The following is a 17,067-nucleotide window of genomic DNA, read 5'->3' on the forward strand; positions in this document are numbered from 1 at the left end:
GACTTGACTTTTGAAGGTCCAACTGTTGCAGTAATCTGAGATGATTTGTCTGTTCCATCTAAGACCCTATGATGGGCAGTCTCACTGCCACAACAGATCTCTTTTACTACCCCAACATTTACTGGGAAGTGTCGATGACCCAGACTGGACCAGGCAGATTCTCTCTCTAAGGAACTGGATTCAGACCATGCAGACCCACCTGGCCAGCTGTGAGGAGATGGGTTAGAAGATTCTGTAAGGGCAGGTGCAGAGACCGGCATTGGGAATGTTCTGAATGGAGCCACGTATAGTGGATGAGTAAGAGAAGCCAGTTTGTGGAGAATCAAGGCCCCTAGCCCTCCAAAGAGAGACAAAAAGAAAGAGAAAAGGAAGAAGAGAAAGACAGAGAGAGAGAGAGAGAGAGAGAGAAATTAGTTGCCTAATGAATTTCTGGTTCCTGAGACCCAGTTTAGATACCCTGCAGTGTGTTTCCACTATATTCTCCTATTAATAATTCCTTTTTCACTTGGACATCTTTGAGTGAGTTTCTCTGGTTTGTAGCCGGATGGGCCCTTGCTAAGTTATTACCCATGGCATATAGGGTACTCAGCTATGATTGCATTTGCTGAAATATGACAATAGTCATCTAATCAACCAGTGTTTAGAACACCTCCTAGGTAGGTGTGATAGGCAGGGGGCTGAGCCATAGTCCTTGATCTAAAGATGGTTTTGTGTATCATTCACGTGAAAGCTAGGTTTGGGAAGTAAGATTGACACAGACAAAACCAGGAACAAATGCATTGACATGACAAAATCACGGGTTCGGCTGGGTGAGCTAATTCTAAGGGCATTGTGAGTCCAGACAAGGGAATATAAGGATTTCTTAAGGGAAGTAAAGCACTTAAATTTCGTCTTGAAAGGACCGTCAGGATTTGAATGGATTGAAATGAGTGGGGAGGCTTGGGGAAGAGATGGTTGCCAAATGGGGAGGACTGGCAGCTACTGGGGAGCTGCGTGCACAGGAAGGGCAGTGAAGGGCGTGCAGAGCACGAGGAGAGGGTTACCGGAATGTGGCCTGCCCAGACATTGGAGGAAGCCTCATCCAGGTTTTTAAAATTGCTCCTTTACCCTCTCATCTGCGATTCCTTCTTTAGCCAACGTTCCTTAGCCCTAAGGACATTTCCTAATCCTCTTCTTTCCCCTCTTTCTTTATGACTGTGAAAAATTTAAACCATTCTTTGTGGGTCTCTTTTGGGTGAATCATTAGAAGAAGAACCATGGTGCTCTGGGGAAATGACCCACCTCTCTAAACTTAGTGGTTCTATGAGTTAAATGATTTCCCGGACGAGCTCAGATGATTCCTCCAGCACTTGAACTTCACCCCTTGGCTGAGAATTGCATGCAGCTCATGGCCCTCCCCTTTCTGCACACACATTTCCTAGGCGCCCTTGCCCAAAAGTTTCATCACCTCCTAGAGCAGCCAAAACATTCTTGGTGTATTTCTGTTAGTGTTTAACCAAATGTCGGTCTCTAAGGGGTGTGTTGAACTAACAGAAGATTGAAGCCTGAGACTTAAAAAGACAACTTTTGCAGGGTGACTCCCTGGGTTCTGGAGGAGAGGGAGGGAGGGTAGTGGACACGGGAGCGAGCCACGATGGAACCTAGCTTCACCTCCAAGGACACTTACCTGAGACATTTTAACCCTCGGGATTACCTAGAAAAATATTACAACTTTGGGTCCAGACGCTCTGCAGAAAATGAGATTCTCAGGCATCTTCTGAAAAATCTTTTCAAGATATTCTGCCTGGGTGAGTTCGTGTGTTATCTGTGTGTCTCCCCAGCAAAATGTGAAACATACAGATGGAGTCTCAGGGCATGGCTGGGTTCATGTGTAGTCATTGCTAAGTGACAGTCCTTTTGGCGTTACTCATTTATTTAAAGAGAATGAAAACCAAGGTTTTTTTTTTTTTTTTGGTATGGCTATTTTACAATTCACAAAGTGTTTTTATATGCATGATCTCATTTGGGTGTGCAAAGGGAAACGAGAAGGCAGGAGTTCTGTCCTTGATTTCACATCAATTTGTTAGGTGACCAGAGCCAGCCATTTAACCATGATGGGCCACTTAAGAAGTGAAGATTCTTGTGCTTAACTGTGTTTCTGACTCAAAAGAATGTTGTGAATGTGCATGAAATAAAAAGACCTTCCAACATATGAAGAATTGGATGCTTTTTGGAGAGAGACAATTAAAAAAATTTTAAAAACAGATTTAACTTTCCCCAGAAGTATTCCTTAATAGTTTTTACATTTTCTGTGTAGCAGTCTTTCTGGATCAGGGGTCTGGACACCAGATGTAGATCCTTTCTTCCTTCTCCTACACCTAAAAATATCCCAGCAGCATGCCTCCAGCCAGGATTGGGGAATGGAAAATGCAAAGATGTTAAAAAAAGATTTTGAGGGATGAGGAGTGAGTAGAGAGATGGTCTGTTTTGGGGACTCTCTCGCACAGTTCCAGCGAAGATCGTGCGTATCAGCTCTGGCTACCGTCATATGATGCCTGATCCCCTTTCCTTGTTGCCTCCTCTAAACCAGATGGCGTGAAGGGGGACCTCCTCATTGACATTGGCTCTGGCCCCACCATCTACCAGCTTCTCTCTGCTTGTGAATCCTTCAAGGAGATCATTGCCACCGATTACACTGACCAGAACCTGCAGGAGCTGCAAAAGTGGCTGAAGAAGGAACCAGGGGCCTTTGACTGGTCCCCAGTGGTGACCTACGTGTGTGAGCTGGAAGGGAACAGGTAGAGAAACCAGGGTCTGCTTCCTGGCTTTCTGACGGTACCTGAGTGATGGTTCATTTTTCTGAACCAAGAATTATCTGTAGAGCCCAAGTTAAAAAACAAAGGGAACAGAGAGAGCCCAGAGAGAAATCCAGATGGAGAATAAGGAGAGAGAACGAGCCAGAGGGGAGTGGGAGTGTGTGTGTGCACGTGCGTGTACCAGAACAGCAGAACGTGCGTGAAGACACAGAGGAGAATTGAAGAGATGGCCACTGAGCCAAGCGGAGACAAAACCTTCCCAGGCCAGTGTGGGGGTGCAGCGTGCGGGTCAGGGACCGTGGCACAACGACACAGGACAAGGTCAGGGAAGAGGTGAACCTGGCTCCTTCTCAGCAGTTTTGGGGCTTCAGGGCTTGCCCCCCAGAGCCATCCTCCATCCCAGTGCATGGGACTCTGCCACCAGGGTAGCTAATGCTGACACCATCAGACACAACAAAAAGCTGACTAGGTTTTCGAACTGGGATTAGCAACATGAAGGAATTAACTGTAAAGAATTTGTTACTCCTCATCCACAAAAGCCAGAGCTTGACATAGTCACAGCTAATGACCAACAGCTTAGCCTACCCCATCTACAGGTCAGTTTATGCAAATGAGTCTCGTTTAAATGATTAATTTCTCTCCGCACAAGAACTGGTCAATAGCCTACTAGTCAGAGGTGTCCCGTTCTGCATTTCGCTTTGTCTTTCTCTTGTCCTGATGTGCGATTGCCCTGTGATGGCTCAGCCCAGTGTTGCTGCCCTTCCAGCAGCCGAACGTCCCTGCTGCTACGTGTGTTGCCGAAGCCCCACAGACTCCCTTGCAAACTGTATCAGAAGACTGCTTCAAAATTCCTCTTCTGATCCTGCTGGCCCTGTCTGCTACTTCTTATATGCTCAGTTATTTCTACCTTTCTGTCTTTTTCTCCCCCCTGCTCTTAATGGGTTTTTTTTTTTTTTTGGTACATTTTCCTTCCCCGTTCCACTTCTTTCTGTGTTTGCACCCCCACCTTTGCTCATATACTAATCTGTATGGTACAGCGTCCTCTGTCTTTCCTCGTCTTGTTGCTCACAATGGGAAAGCATACCTGTTTTTTTAAAGATTTATTTATTCTAGAGACAGAGAGAGAGAGAGAGCATATGGGATGAGGGGCAGAGGGAGAGGGAGAGAGAAACTTAAGCCGGGTCACATTGAGCACGGAGCCTGATGCAGGGCTCGATCTCAGGACCCTGAGATTGGGACCTAAGCCGAAAGTAGACGCTTAACCGACTGAGCCACCCAGGTGCCCCCAAAGCATACCTATTATTAATGAACATATCCCATGCTTTGGTCAGGAAAGGGCTCTGACTTCCAAGCAAGACAACCGCCTTCAAGAAACAAGTGCTGACACTTTTTGGCACTTGGTTAAAGGAACTAGCATGAGCATGTATGACATGCCACATAGTCCTAGCTACTGGGATAGACAGGTGGACAAGACGAAGAAACCTCAAGTCTCCTAGACCTCATATCAGGGAAGGCAGGCACATGTCAGATCACTTAGGGCTTTGAGGCCAGGCTAACAATCCTGTACTTCAAGTGTGATGAGAAGGCATTAGAGGTGTAACTGGGAAGTGATGTGACCCCATTTACATTGACGAAGATCTCTTTAGCTGTTGGGTGGAGAATGGATTGGAGGGTTTAGAGGAGAATGAGAGACGCAGAAAGGAGACACTTTGATCCAGGTAAGAGATGATGGTGGCTGGGCCCAGTGGATTTGTTGGTGATGGAGAGAGGAAGATGATTTTAAGATGAATTGTTGAGATAGGCTGGATAAAAGTTTGGTAATGCTTTGTCCTGGGGAATGATGAGAGGGAAGTCTCAGGGATGATGATGCCCATGTTTCTCAACTTGAACAACAGGAGGAGTGAAGTAATATTCCAGAATCCCAGGGGTAAATGTAAAATCATGGGATCTTAACATGTCCCTAAGGGGTATGTCTACCTCCATACTCTTCTTCTGGAGTGATGGTCGCTTCATTTTTCTATATGTGCACTTAAAGTTGATTCTCACCGCTTCACCAAATGTGCTTATTCATGAGTCAGATTGTCTTCTGAAACTAACTCTAAAGCCTGCTTCTATTTCTTTAACCCCTTCATTCTCTTTTCATGGTCTGCTGAATTCTAGCTTAGTTGGAGTATTCTAAACTTACATGTTGTGGCTACACTGTCTTATTGATAGTGTGGGTTGTCCGATGTAAGTTACCAAGTTGACTCATTGTTTATACAATTCCTTATAGTATAGTATGAATAAATAGGAATTTTATATTTTGTTTCCCAATTAATGTTTTTGCTGTATGCAGAGTCACTAAACTTCCACTGGGTTTATGCTAGTCTTTTATCCCTTTTTCCAGGAAAAGTAAGTCTTGAGATCAGATAGTGGAAATCCTCCTCCAACTTGGTTCTTTTTCAAAATTCTTCTGGCAATTTTAGTGTCATATATATATGACTTTATATATGTATATATATTATATGTAGTTATATTTTAGTAAAATAATATATATTATATATTAAACATATATTTAATTTATATATTATATATAATACATTTAATATATAGTATATTTAGGGCACCTGGGTGGCTCAGTTGGTTAAGCGACTGCCTTCGGCTCAGGTCACGATCCTGGAGTCCCGGGATCGAGTCCCGCATCGGGCTCCCTGCTCGGCGGGGAGTCTGCTTCTCCCTCTGACCCTCTTCCCTCTCGTGCTCTCTATCTCTCATTCTCTCTCTCTCTGAAATAAATAAATAAAATTTAAAAATATATATGCAGTATATTTAATTGAATATATTTAATTGGAGTATAATTAACATACAGCATTATATTTGTTTCAGGTGTACAATATAAAGATTCAACAATTCTTTTTTTTTTAAGATTTTATTTATTTATTTATTTGAGAGAGCAAGAATGAGAGACGGAAAGAGAGCCCATGAGAGGGGGGAGGGTCAGAGGGAGAAGCAGACTCCCTGCCGAGCAGGGAGCCCTACGCGGGACTCGATCCCGGGACTCCAGGATCATGACCTGAGCCGAAGGCAGTCGCTCAACCAACTGAGCCACCCAGGCGCCCCAGATTCAACAATTCTATACATTACTGAGTGCTCATCATAAGTGTGCTCTCAATCCCCCATCCCCCCTCCCACCTCCCCTCTGGCAACCACCAGTTTGTTCTCTGTATTTAAGAGTCTGTTTCTTTTATTTGTCTCCTTTTCTCTTTCTTTATTTTGTTTCTTAAATTCCACATACGAGTGAAATCATCTGGTATTTGTTTTCTCTGTTTGACTTATTTCACTTAGTATTATACCTTCTAGGTCCACCCATGTTGTTGCAAATGGAAAGATCGCATTTTTATGGCTGAGCAATATATATTCCACATCACTATCTGTTCATCCACCAATGGACACTTGGGTTGCTTCTCTATCTTGGGTATTGTAAATAATGGTGTAAAACACATGCGGGAGGCTATATCTTTTCAAATTAGTGTTTTGTTTTCTTTGGGTAAATACCCAGTAGTGGAATTACTGGATCATATAGTAATTCAACTGTATTTTTTTGAGGTACCACCATACTGTTTTCCACAGTGGCTGCACCAACAGTGCATGAGGGTTCCTTTTTCTCCACATCCTCATCAACACTTGTTATTATCTTTTTTATTTTAGCCATTCTGACAGGTATGAGGTGATACCTTATTGTGGTTTTGATTTGCATTTCCCTGATGATTAGTGATATTGAACATGTGGTTCATGTGTCTGTTGGCCATTTGTATATCATCTTTGGAAAAATATCTATTCGTGTCCTCTGACCATTTTAATTGGATTATTTGTTTCTTTGGTGTTGGGTTGTATAAGCTCTTTATATGTTTTGGTTATTAATCCTCTATCAGATATGTCATTTGCGAATAACTTCTCCTATTCAGTAGGCTCCTTTTTCTTGTTGATGGTTTCCTTCACTGTGTAAAAGCTTTTTTATTGCCATTATATTTTGATATAAATTTTAGAATAAACTGGTGTGCCTGGGTGGTTCAGTCACTTAAGCGGTTAAGTATCTGCCTTGGGCTCAGGTCATGATCCCAGGGTCCTGGGGTCGAGCCCCCTCCTCAGTAGGCAGTCTGCTTTTCCCTCTCTGTCTCCCCTTCCCCTGCTTGTGCGCACGCACGCTCTCTCTCTAATAAAATAAGTAAAATCTTTAAATTTTAGAATAAACTTGTCAATTTCTTCCAAAAAAGGCTGTTGAGACTTTGATAGTGACCTTTCAATTTACAAATCAGTTTAAGAGAATGGACATATGGAATCTGCAGTCTATAAACGTGGTCTATCTCTGTATTTATTTAGGACTTCTTTAGTTTCTCTCAGTAATGTTTTGTAGTTCTCATATTTTATGTATATTTTGTTAAATTTTTCCTGTGTTTTATTTTTTAATGTTATTGTTAATTTTATTTTTAATTTCAAATTTTAAAAATTTGCTAGTATATAGAAATATAATTGATTTTTATATACCGACTCTGTGTCCTGTAACATTGTTGACTTCACTAATTAAGTTTAATAGTGCTTTTTGTAGATTCCATAGGTTTTTCTATGTACACTCTTATATCATCTGCAAATAAAAATAGTTTTACTTCTTCTATTCCAACTATAGGCCTTTTATTCATTTTTCTGGCCTTATTACACTGGCTAGGACTTCCCTAACAATGCTGAATAGAAGATGAGCGTAGACATATGTGCCCTTTTCTATATCATAAGAAAAAATGTCCAATGATTCATTGTTAAGTATATTTGCTATAGATTTTTCAGATATTCTTTGTCAGACAAAATTTCTTTATATTTTTAGTTTCTGGGGAGTTCTAAATCAAATGTTGAATTTTGTTGATTTTTTTGGAATTAATTGAGATGGTCATATGATTTTTCTCCTTTATTCTGAAAATGTAAATTATATTGGAAGATTTTTGAATGTTTAAATCTAACTGGCATACACTCATTGGTTAAAGCAGTATCCTTTTTATGTATGATTGGATGTGATTTGCTAATATCTTGTTAGGAATTTTTGCATCTACATATATGAGGGATATTGAGCTATAGTTTTCTTTTCTTATAATATGCTTAGACGATTTTGATACCAGCATGATGCTGGATTCATATAACAAGTTTGAGAATGTTTATTCTTCCTCTATTTTTTGAAAGTGTTTGTGTATTATTAGTATTATTTCTTCCCCTTTTTTTTAAATGTTTTATTTATTTCTTTGAGAGAGACAGGGAGAGAGCACAAGCAGGGAGAGGGGCAGAGGGAGAAGCAGGCTCCCTGCTGAGCAAGGAGACTGACCTGGGGCTTGAGATCATGACCTGAGCCGAAGTCAGACACTTAAGCAACTGACCCCAGTATTATTTCTTCCTTAAATGATTGATAGAATTCACCAGTGAAGCTACCTGTATCTGAAGGTATTTTTCATGTGTGTGAAATTTTTAAAATTCAGAATAGTAGTTTTTATTGGCTATTTGGATTTTCCAATTCTTCTTTGTTTTGATAAATAGTATTTTTCAAGGAATTTATCTTATTCATCTTGGTTGTCAATTTTATTGTCATAGTTTTTTTAAACAATATATCTTTATTACTCTTTTAGTAGTCTTCCTTCTTTCATTTTTTTAAAGATTTTATTTATTTATTTGACAGAGAGAGACACAGCGAGAGAGGGAACACAAGCAGGGGGAGTGGGAGAGGGAGAAGCAGGCTTCCCGCCGAGCAGGGAACCTGATGCGGGGCTCGATCCCAGGACCCTGGGACCATGACCTGAGCTGAAGGCAGACGCTTAACGACTGAGCCACCCAGGTGCCCCCTTCTTTCATTCTTGATATTGGCAATTTGTCTTTAAAAAAATACCTTCATCAAACTTGTTAGAGATTGACCAACTTTATTAATCTTTTTGAAGGACCAACTTTGGGTTTTGTTGATTTTTTTCTATTGTCTGTCCATTTTCAATTGTGTTGATTTCTGCTCTTATTTTTCTTATTTTCTCTCTTCCATTTACTTTAGTTTTTATATGCTCTTCTTTTTCTTGCTTCTGAAGTTAGAAGCTTAGATAATTGATTTCACACATCTCTTTCTTCTAAATTAGCCCTTTAAAGCCATAAATTTCCTTTAGAATTGTTTCAATCGCATCTCATGATTTTTGATATGTCATATTTTTATTATCCACTTCAGCATATTTTCTTAATTTTTTAAAGATTTGTATATTTATTATTTGAGAGAGAGAGAGCGTGCACAGGGGGCTGGGAGGGGCAGAGACAGAGGAGATAGAGAATCTCAAACAGACTCCTCTCTGAGCATGGAGTCCAACCCACAACGCTGAGATCATAACCTGAGCTGAAATCAAGAGTCAGACACTTAACTGACTGAGACACCCAGGTGCCTCACTTCAACATATTTTCTAATTTCCTTTGTGATTTCTTCTTTGACCTGAATTATTTAGGATTGTGTTGCTTAATTTCCAAAAATTTCAGGATTTTCTAGATATTATTATTGGTTTCTATTTAAATTTTACTGTAGTCAGAGATTGATTTTATGGTCACCATATGGTCTATTTTGGTTAACCGTCGATGTGCTTTCTACATTGAGAAGAATGTATATCATCCTGTTGTAGGTGTGGTTTCTATAAATATCAATTAAGTCAGGTAGATCGATAGTATTTTTCAAATTTTCTACATGATTTTTTGCTTATCAATTACTGATAGAAAGGCATTAAAATCTCAAACTATGACTGTGGATTTATCTCTTGTTCCCCATCATTCTGTCAACATTTGCTTCATACATTTTGAAGCTTTGTTACTACCTGCGTATATTTTTAGGATTGTTTTGTCTTCTTGATTTATTGACCATTTTATCATTAAGAAATATCTCCCTTTACTGCCAGTAATAGACTTGTCTTGAAGTCTACTTTGATATTAATATGGCCACATCAGCGTTCTTATGCTTGGTGTTTGCACAGAGTGGTAGATAGCCTCAAAGATGGCTCCCAATAATCTTCACCTCAAATATTCATCTCTTGTTTAATTGCCTTCCTTGGGTGTCTATTTGATTTAGTGACTAGATTCTAACATACACAATGCAGCAGAGTACTGGGACATCAATCCTGAGATTAGCTTACAAAAATACTATGGCTTCCTTATTGGGTGTTCCCTCTTACTCGCTTGTCTGGAGTGAGCTTGGAAGCAAATTTCCCCCCACTTGTACCTGCAGGTGAGACTGAAGACATGGCCAACACTCTACCTCATGAGGGACCTTGCCTCAGAGGTACTCAGCTAATCTGTGCCCAGATATCTGGCCCACAGAAACTGGGAAATAAGTGTTTGTCATTTTAAATCGCTAAGTTTTAGGGTAATTTATAATGCAGCAATAGATAACTAATAGACATCGTATATCTTTTCCACCCTTTTGTTTTCAAGCTATATGTGTTTTTATACTTAAAATGTTTTTCTTGCAAGTAGAATGTAGTAGGTCTTGCTTTTCAATCCAATGTGATGATTCCTGCCTTTTAACTGGATTCTTTAGTTCACTTATATTTAATGTAATTACTGATAATGTATGATTGAGTCTAAATCAATCGTCTTGGTATATATTTTCTACTGGTCCCATCTGTTTTATTTTTCACTTATGCCTTTGTTCCCACTTCTCCTTGGTGTAATAATGTTTGGTATTCCATTAGTATAAATATAAAGATTTTTAGTATTCCTTTTTATCCTCTCTTTTGACTCTGATCTTTCCTATTGACCTCTTTTGTGTTTTGTGTGAGCATATATATGTGTGTGCACATGTAATTTTTCTAGAAATTTCAGTATGTGTTTTTAACATATCTATTACGTCATGAGCAATGTGGGATATTACAATAGTGTAATTCCTTTAACCCACTCTTGCCTTATGCACTTGTCATGTATTTTACTTTATATATACTATAACATTATAATACATTGTTATTATTTTTGCTTTAAAAAGTTAGTAGTGCTTTTATTTTTTATTTTTTTTATTGCGGTTAAAAAACACATACCATAAAATTTAGCATCTGAACTATTTTTAAATATATAATTCAGTACTTTTAAGTATATTCATATTAGTCAGTAGTATTTTAAATAAATATATATAAAGTCCTTTATATTTATCTGCATGTCTGTCCTCTCTAGTATTCCTCATTCCTTTTTGCAGATCTAGACTTCTATCTGGCATCACTTCCTTCATCTGAAGAAATTCTTTTTTTTTCTTTCTTTAAATTTTTATTGTTATGTTAATCACCATACATTACATCATTAGTTTTTGATGTCGTGTTCCATGATTCATAATACCCAGTGCTCCACGCAGAATGTGCCCTCTTTAATACCCATCACCAGGCTAACACATCCCCCCACCCCCCTCACTTCTAGAACCCTCAGTTTGTTTTTCAGAGTCCATCATCTCTCATGGTTCGTCTCCCCCTCCAATTTACTCCCCTTCACTCTTCCCCTCCTGCTATCTTCTTCTTCTTTTTTTTCCTTTACATATATTGCATTATTTGTTTCAGAGGTACAGACCTGTGATTCAACAGTCTTGCACAATTCACAGTGCTCACCATAGCACATAGCCTCCCCACTGTCTATCACCCAGCCACCCCATCCCTCCCCCCCCCCCACCACTCCAGCAACCCTCAGTTTGTTTCCTGAGATTAAGAATTCCTCATATCAGTGAGGTCATATGATACATGTCTTTCTCCGATTGACTTATTTCACTCAGCATAACACCCTCCAGTTCCATCCACGTCGTTGCAAATGGCAAGAACTCATTCCTTTTGATGGCTGCCTAATATTCCATTGTGTATATATACCATATCTTCGTTATCCATTCATCTGTCGATGGACATCTTGGCTCTTTCCACAGTCTGCCTATTGTGGACATTGCTGCTATAAACATTGGGGTGCACGTACCCCTTCGGATCCCTACATTTGTATCTTTGTGGTAAATACCCAGTAGTGCAATTGCTGGATCATATGGTAGCTCTATTTTCAACTTTTTGAGGAACCCCCATACTGTTTTCCAGAGTGGTAGCACCAGCTTGCATTCCCACCAACAGTGTAGGAGGGTTCCCCTTTCTCCGCATCCCTGCCAACATCTGTCATTTCCTGACTTGTTAATTTTAGCCATTCTGACTGGTGTGAGGTGGTATCTCATCGAGGTGTTGATTTGGATTTCCCTGACGCCGAGCGATGTTGAGCACTTTTTCATGTGTCTGTTGGCCATTTGGATGTCTTCTTTGGAAAAATGTCTGTTCATGTCTTCTGCCCATTTCTTGATTGGATTATTCTTTGGGTGTTGAGTTTGAGAAGTTCTTTATAGATTTTGGATACTAGCCCTTTATCTGATATGTCATTTGCAAATATTTTCTCCCATTCTGTTGGTTGTCTTTTGGTTTTGTGGACTGTTTCTTTTGCTGTGCAAAAGCTTTTTATCTTGATGAAATCACAATAGTTCATTTTTGCCCTTGCTTCCCCTGCCTTTGGCGATGTTTCTAGGAAGAAGTTGCTGTGGCTGAGGTCAAAGAGGTTGCTGCCTGTGTTCTCCTTTAGGATTTGGATGGACTCCTGTCTCACATTTAGGTCTTTAAACCATTTGGAGTCTATTTTTGTGTGTGGTGTAAGGAAATGGTCCAGTTTCATTCTTCTGCATGTGGCTGTCCAATTTTCCCAACACCATTTGTTGAAGAGACTGTCTTTTTTCCATTGGACATTCTTTCCTGCTTTGTCAAAGATTAGTTGACCATAGAGTTAAGGGTCCATTTCTGGGCTCTCGATTCTGTTCCATTGATCTATGTGTCTGTTTTTGTGCCAGTACCATACTGTCTTGATGATGACAGCTTTGTAATAGAGCTGGAAGTCCGGAATTGTGATGCCGCCAGCTTTGCTTTTCTTTTTCAGTATTCCTCTGGCTATTCGGGGTCTCTTCTGGTTCCATACAAATTTTAGGATTATTTGTTCCATTTCTTTGAAAAAAGTGGATGGTATTTTGATGGGGATTGCATTGAATGTGTAGATTGCTCTAGGTAGCATTGACATCTTCACAATGTTTGTTCTTCCAATCCATGAGCATGGAACGTTTTTCCATTTCTTTGTGTCTTCCTCAATTTCTTTCATGAGTATTTTATAGTTTTCTGAGTACAGATCCTTTGCCTCTTTGGTTAGATTTATTCCTAGGTATCTTGTGGTTTTGAGTGCAATTGTAAATGGGATTGACTCCTTAATTTCTCTCTCTTCTGTCTTGTTGTTGGTGTATAGGAATGCCACTGATTTCTGCGCATTGATTTTATATCCTGCCACTTTACTGAATTCCTATATGAGTTCTAGCGGTTTTGGGGTGGAGTCTTTTGGGTTTTCCACATACAGTATCATATCATCTGCAAAGAGTGAGAGTTTGACTTCCTCTTTGCCGATTTGGATGCCTTTGATTTCTTTTTGTTGTCTGATTGCTGTGGCTAGGACTTCTAATACTATGTTCAATAGCAGTGGTGAGAGTGGACATCCCTGCCATGTTCCTGACCTTAGGGGAAAAGCTCTCAGCTTTCCCCCATTGAGAATGATATTTGCTGTAGGTTTTTCATAGATGACGTTTAAGATATTGAGGTATGTACCCTCTATCCCTATACTCTGAAGAGTTTTGATCAAGAAAGAATGCTGTAATTTGTCAAATGCTTTTTCTGCATCTATTGAGAGGATCATGTGATTCTTGTTCTTTCTTTTGTTAATATATTGTATCACGTTAATAAGCCAATCAGAGAAAGACATGTATCATATGACCTCACTGATATGAGGAATTCTTAATCTCAGAAAACTGAGTGTTGCTAGAGTGGTGGGGGGTGGGAGGGATGGGGTGGCTGGGTGATAGACATTGCGTAGGGTATGTGCTATGGTGAGTGCTGTGAATTGTGCAAGACTGTTGAATCACAGATCTGTACTTCTGAAATAAATAATGCAACATATGTTAAGGAAAAGGAAAAAGAAGAAGATAGCAGGAGAGGAAGAATGAAGGGGAGTAAGTCAGAGGGGGAGACGAACCATGAGAGACGATGGACTCTGAAAAACAAACTGAGGGTTCTCTAGAGGGGAGGAGGGTAGGGGGATGGGCTAGCCTGGTGATGGGTATTAAAGAGGGCACATTCTGCATGGAGCACTGGGTGTTATGCACAAACAATGAATCATGGAACATTACATCAAAAACTAATGATGTAATATATGGTGATTAACATAACAATAAAAAAATAAAAAAAATATTCTATCACATTGATTGATTTGTGGATGTTGAACCAACCTTGCAGCCCAGGGATAAATCCCACTTGGTCGTGGTGAATAATCCTTTTAATGTACTGTTGGATCCTATTGGCTAGTATTTTGGTGAGAATTTTTGCATCCGTGTTCATCAAGGATATTGGTCTGTAATTCTCCTTTTTTTATGGGGTCTTTGTCTGGTTTTGGGATCAAGGTAATGGTGGCCTCATAAAATGAGTTTGGAAGTTTTCCTTCCATTTCTATTTTTTGGAGAAGTTTCAGGACAATAGGTATTAATTCTTCTTTAAATGTCTGATAGAATTTCCCTGGGAAGCCATCTGGCCCTGGGCTTTTGTTTGTTGGGAGATGTTTGATGACTGCTTCAATTTCCTTAGTGGTTATAGGTCTGTTCAGGTTTTCTATTTCTTCCTGGTTCAATTTTGGTAGTTGATACATCTCTAGGAATGCATCCATTTCTTCCAGGTTATCTAATTTGCTGGCATAGAGTTGCTCATAATATGTTCTTATAATTGTTTGTATTTCTTTGGTGTTGGTTGTGATCTCCCTCTTTCGTTCATGATTTTGTTGATTTGGGTCATTTCGCTTTTCTTTTTGATAAGTCTGGCCAGGGGTTTATCAATCTTGTTAATTCTTTCCAAGACCCAGCTCCTAGTTTCATTGATCTGTTCTACTGTTCTTTTGGTTTCTATTTCATTGATTTCTGCTCTGATCTTTATTGTTTCTCTTCTCCTGCTGGGTTTGGGCTTTATTTGCTGTTTTTTCTCCAGCTCCTTTAGGTGTAGGGTTAGGTTGTGTATTTGAGACCTTTCTTGTTTCTTGAGAAAGGCTTGTATTGCTATATACTTTCCTCTTAGGGCTGCCTTTGCTGTATCCCAAAGATTTTGAACAGTTATGTTTTCATTTTCATTGGTTTCCATGAATTTTTGTAATTCTTTAATTTCCTGGTTGACTCATTCATTCTTTAGTAGGATGCTCTTTAGCCTCCATGTATTTGAGTTCTTTCCGACTTTCCTCTTGTGATTGAGTTCTAGTTTCAAAGCATTGTGGTCTGAAAATATGCAGGGAATGATCCCAGTCTTTTGGTACCATTTGAAGCCTGATTTGTGACCTAGGATGTGATCTATTCTGGAGAATGTTCCATGGGCACTAGAGAAGAATGTGTATTCCGTTGCTTTGGGATGCAATGTTCTGAATATGTCTGTGAAGTCCATTTGGTCCAGGGTGTCATTTAAAGTCTTTATTTCCTTGTTGAACTTTTGCTTAGATGATCTGTCCATTTCAGTCGGGGGGGGTGTTAAAGTCCCCCACTATTATTGTATCGTTGTCAATGTGTTTCTTTGCTTTTATTATTAATTGCCTTATATATTTGACTGCTCCCATGTTAGGGGCATAGATATTTACAATTGTTAGATCTTCTTATTGGATAGACCCTTTAAGTAGGATATAGTGTCCTTCCTCATCTCTTATTACAGTCTTTGTTTTAAAATCTAATTTGTCTGTTATAAGGATTGCCACCCCAGCTTTCTTTTGGTGTCCATTAGCATGGTAAATGGTTTTCCACCCCCTCACTTTCAATCTGGGGGTGTCTTTGGGTCTAAAATGAGTCTCTTGCAGACAGCATATCGACGGGTCTTGTTTTTGAATCCAATCTGATAGCCTGTGTCTTTTGATTGGGGCATTTAGCCCATTTACATTCAGGGTAACTATTGAAAGGTATGAATTTAGTGCCATTGTATTGCCTGTAAGGTGACTGTGACTGTATATTGTCTGTATTCCTTTCTGGTCTATGCTGCTTTTAGGCTCTCTCTTTGCTTAGAGGACCCCTTTCAATATTTTTTGGAGGGCTGGTTTCGTGTTTGCAAATTCCTTTAGTGTTTGTTTGTCCTGGAAGCTTTTAATCTCTCCTTCTATTTTCAATGACAGCCTAGCTGGATATAGTATTCTTGGCTGTATATTTTTCTCGTTTAGTGCTCTGAAGATATCATGCCAGTCCTTTCTGGCCTGCCAGGTCTCTGTGAATAGGTCTGTTGCCAAACTAATGTTTCTACCATTGTAGGTTACATATCTCTTCTCCCGAGCTGCTTTCAGGATTTTCTCTTTGTCCTGTGACTCATAAGTTTTACTATTAGATGTCGGGGTGTTGACCTATTATTATTGATTTTGAGAGGGGTTCTCTGTGCCTCCTGGATTTTGATGCCTGTTTCCTTCCCCACTTTAGGGAAGTTCTCTGCTATAATTTGCTCCAATATACCTTCTGCCCCTCTCTCTCTTTCTTCTTCTTCTGGGATCCCAATTATTCTAATGTTGTTTCATCTTATCTTATTGCTTATCTCTCGAATTCTGCCCTCGTGATCCAGTAGTTTTTTATCTCTCTTTTTCTCAGCTGCTTTATTTTCCATCATTTGGTCTTGTATATCGCTGATTCTCTCTTCTACCTCATTTATCCTAGCAGTTAGTGGCCCCATTTTTTATTGCACCTCATGAATAGCCTTTTTGATTTTGACTTGGTTAGATTTTAGTTCTTTTATTTGTCCAGGAAGGGTTTCTCTCATAACTTCCATGCTTTTTTCAAGCCCAGCTAGTATCTTTAAAATCATGATTCTGAACTCTAGGTCCGACATCGTACTAATGTCTGTATTGAGTAGGTCCCTGGCAGATGGTACTACCTCTTGTTCTTTTTGTTGAGGTGATTTTTTTCTGTCTTGTCATTTTGTCCAGAGGAGAACAGATGAATGAGAGAACAAAATGCTAACAGGGTAACCACGTCCCCAGAAAATATACTCTAAACAAACCAGAAAAGACCTGAAACCAGGGGAAAAGAAAGGGAAAGGAAGAAAAAAGAGAAAAAAAATAGAAAAAGAAAAAGATAAAAACAATCAAAAACAGAACAAAACAAATAAAACAGAATATGATCAAATATGATCAGGCTAGTGCATAGATCGGTGCCACATAC

The 17,067-nt window shown here is 39.6% G+C and overlaps 1 protein-coding gene across 1 annotated transcript in view; it reads left to right on the forward strand.

Annotated features, from left to right (window-relative positions):
• Window positions 1–1,551: 1,551 nt before the first annotated feature.
• NNMT (nicotinamide N-methyltransferase) overlaps window positions 1,552–17,067 on the forward strand; it is a 30,674-nt gene continuing 15,158 nt past the window's right edge. The window contains exons 1-2 of the mRNA XM_025893776.2: window positions 1,552–1,787; window positions 2,570–2,777. Of these exons, the coding sequence (XP_025749561.1) occupies window positions 1,634–1,787; window positions 2,570–2,777 (362 nt within the window). The 5' untranslated portion in view covers window positions 1,552–1,633. The remainder of the gene's footprint in view (window positions 1,788–2,569; window positions 2,778–17,067) is intronic.

Source organism: Callorhinus ursinus, unplaced genomic scaffold (genome assembly GCF_003265705.2).
Source record: "Callorhinus ursinus isolate GAN/ISIS: 27379988/994484 unplaced genomic scaffold, GSC_fseal_2.0 scaffold19, whole genome shotgun sequence".
NCBI classification, from domain to species: Eukaryota; Metazoa; Chordata; class Mammalia; order Carnivora; family Otariidae; genus Callorhinus; species Callorhinus ursinus.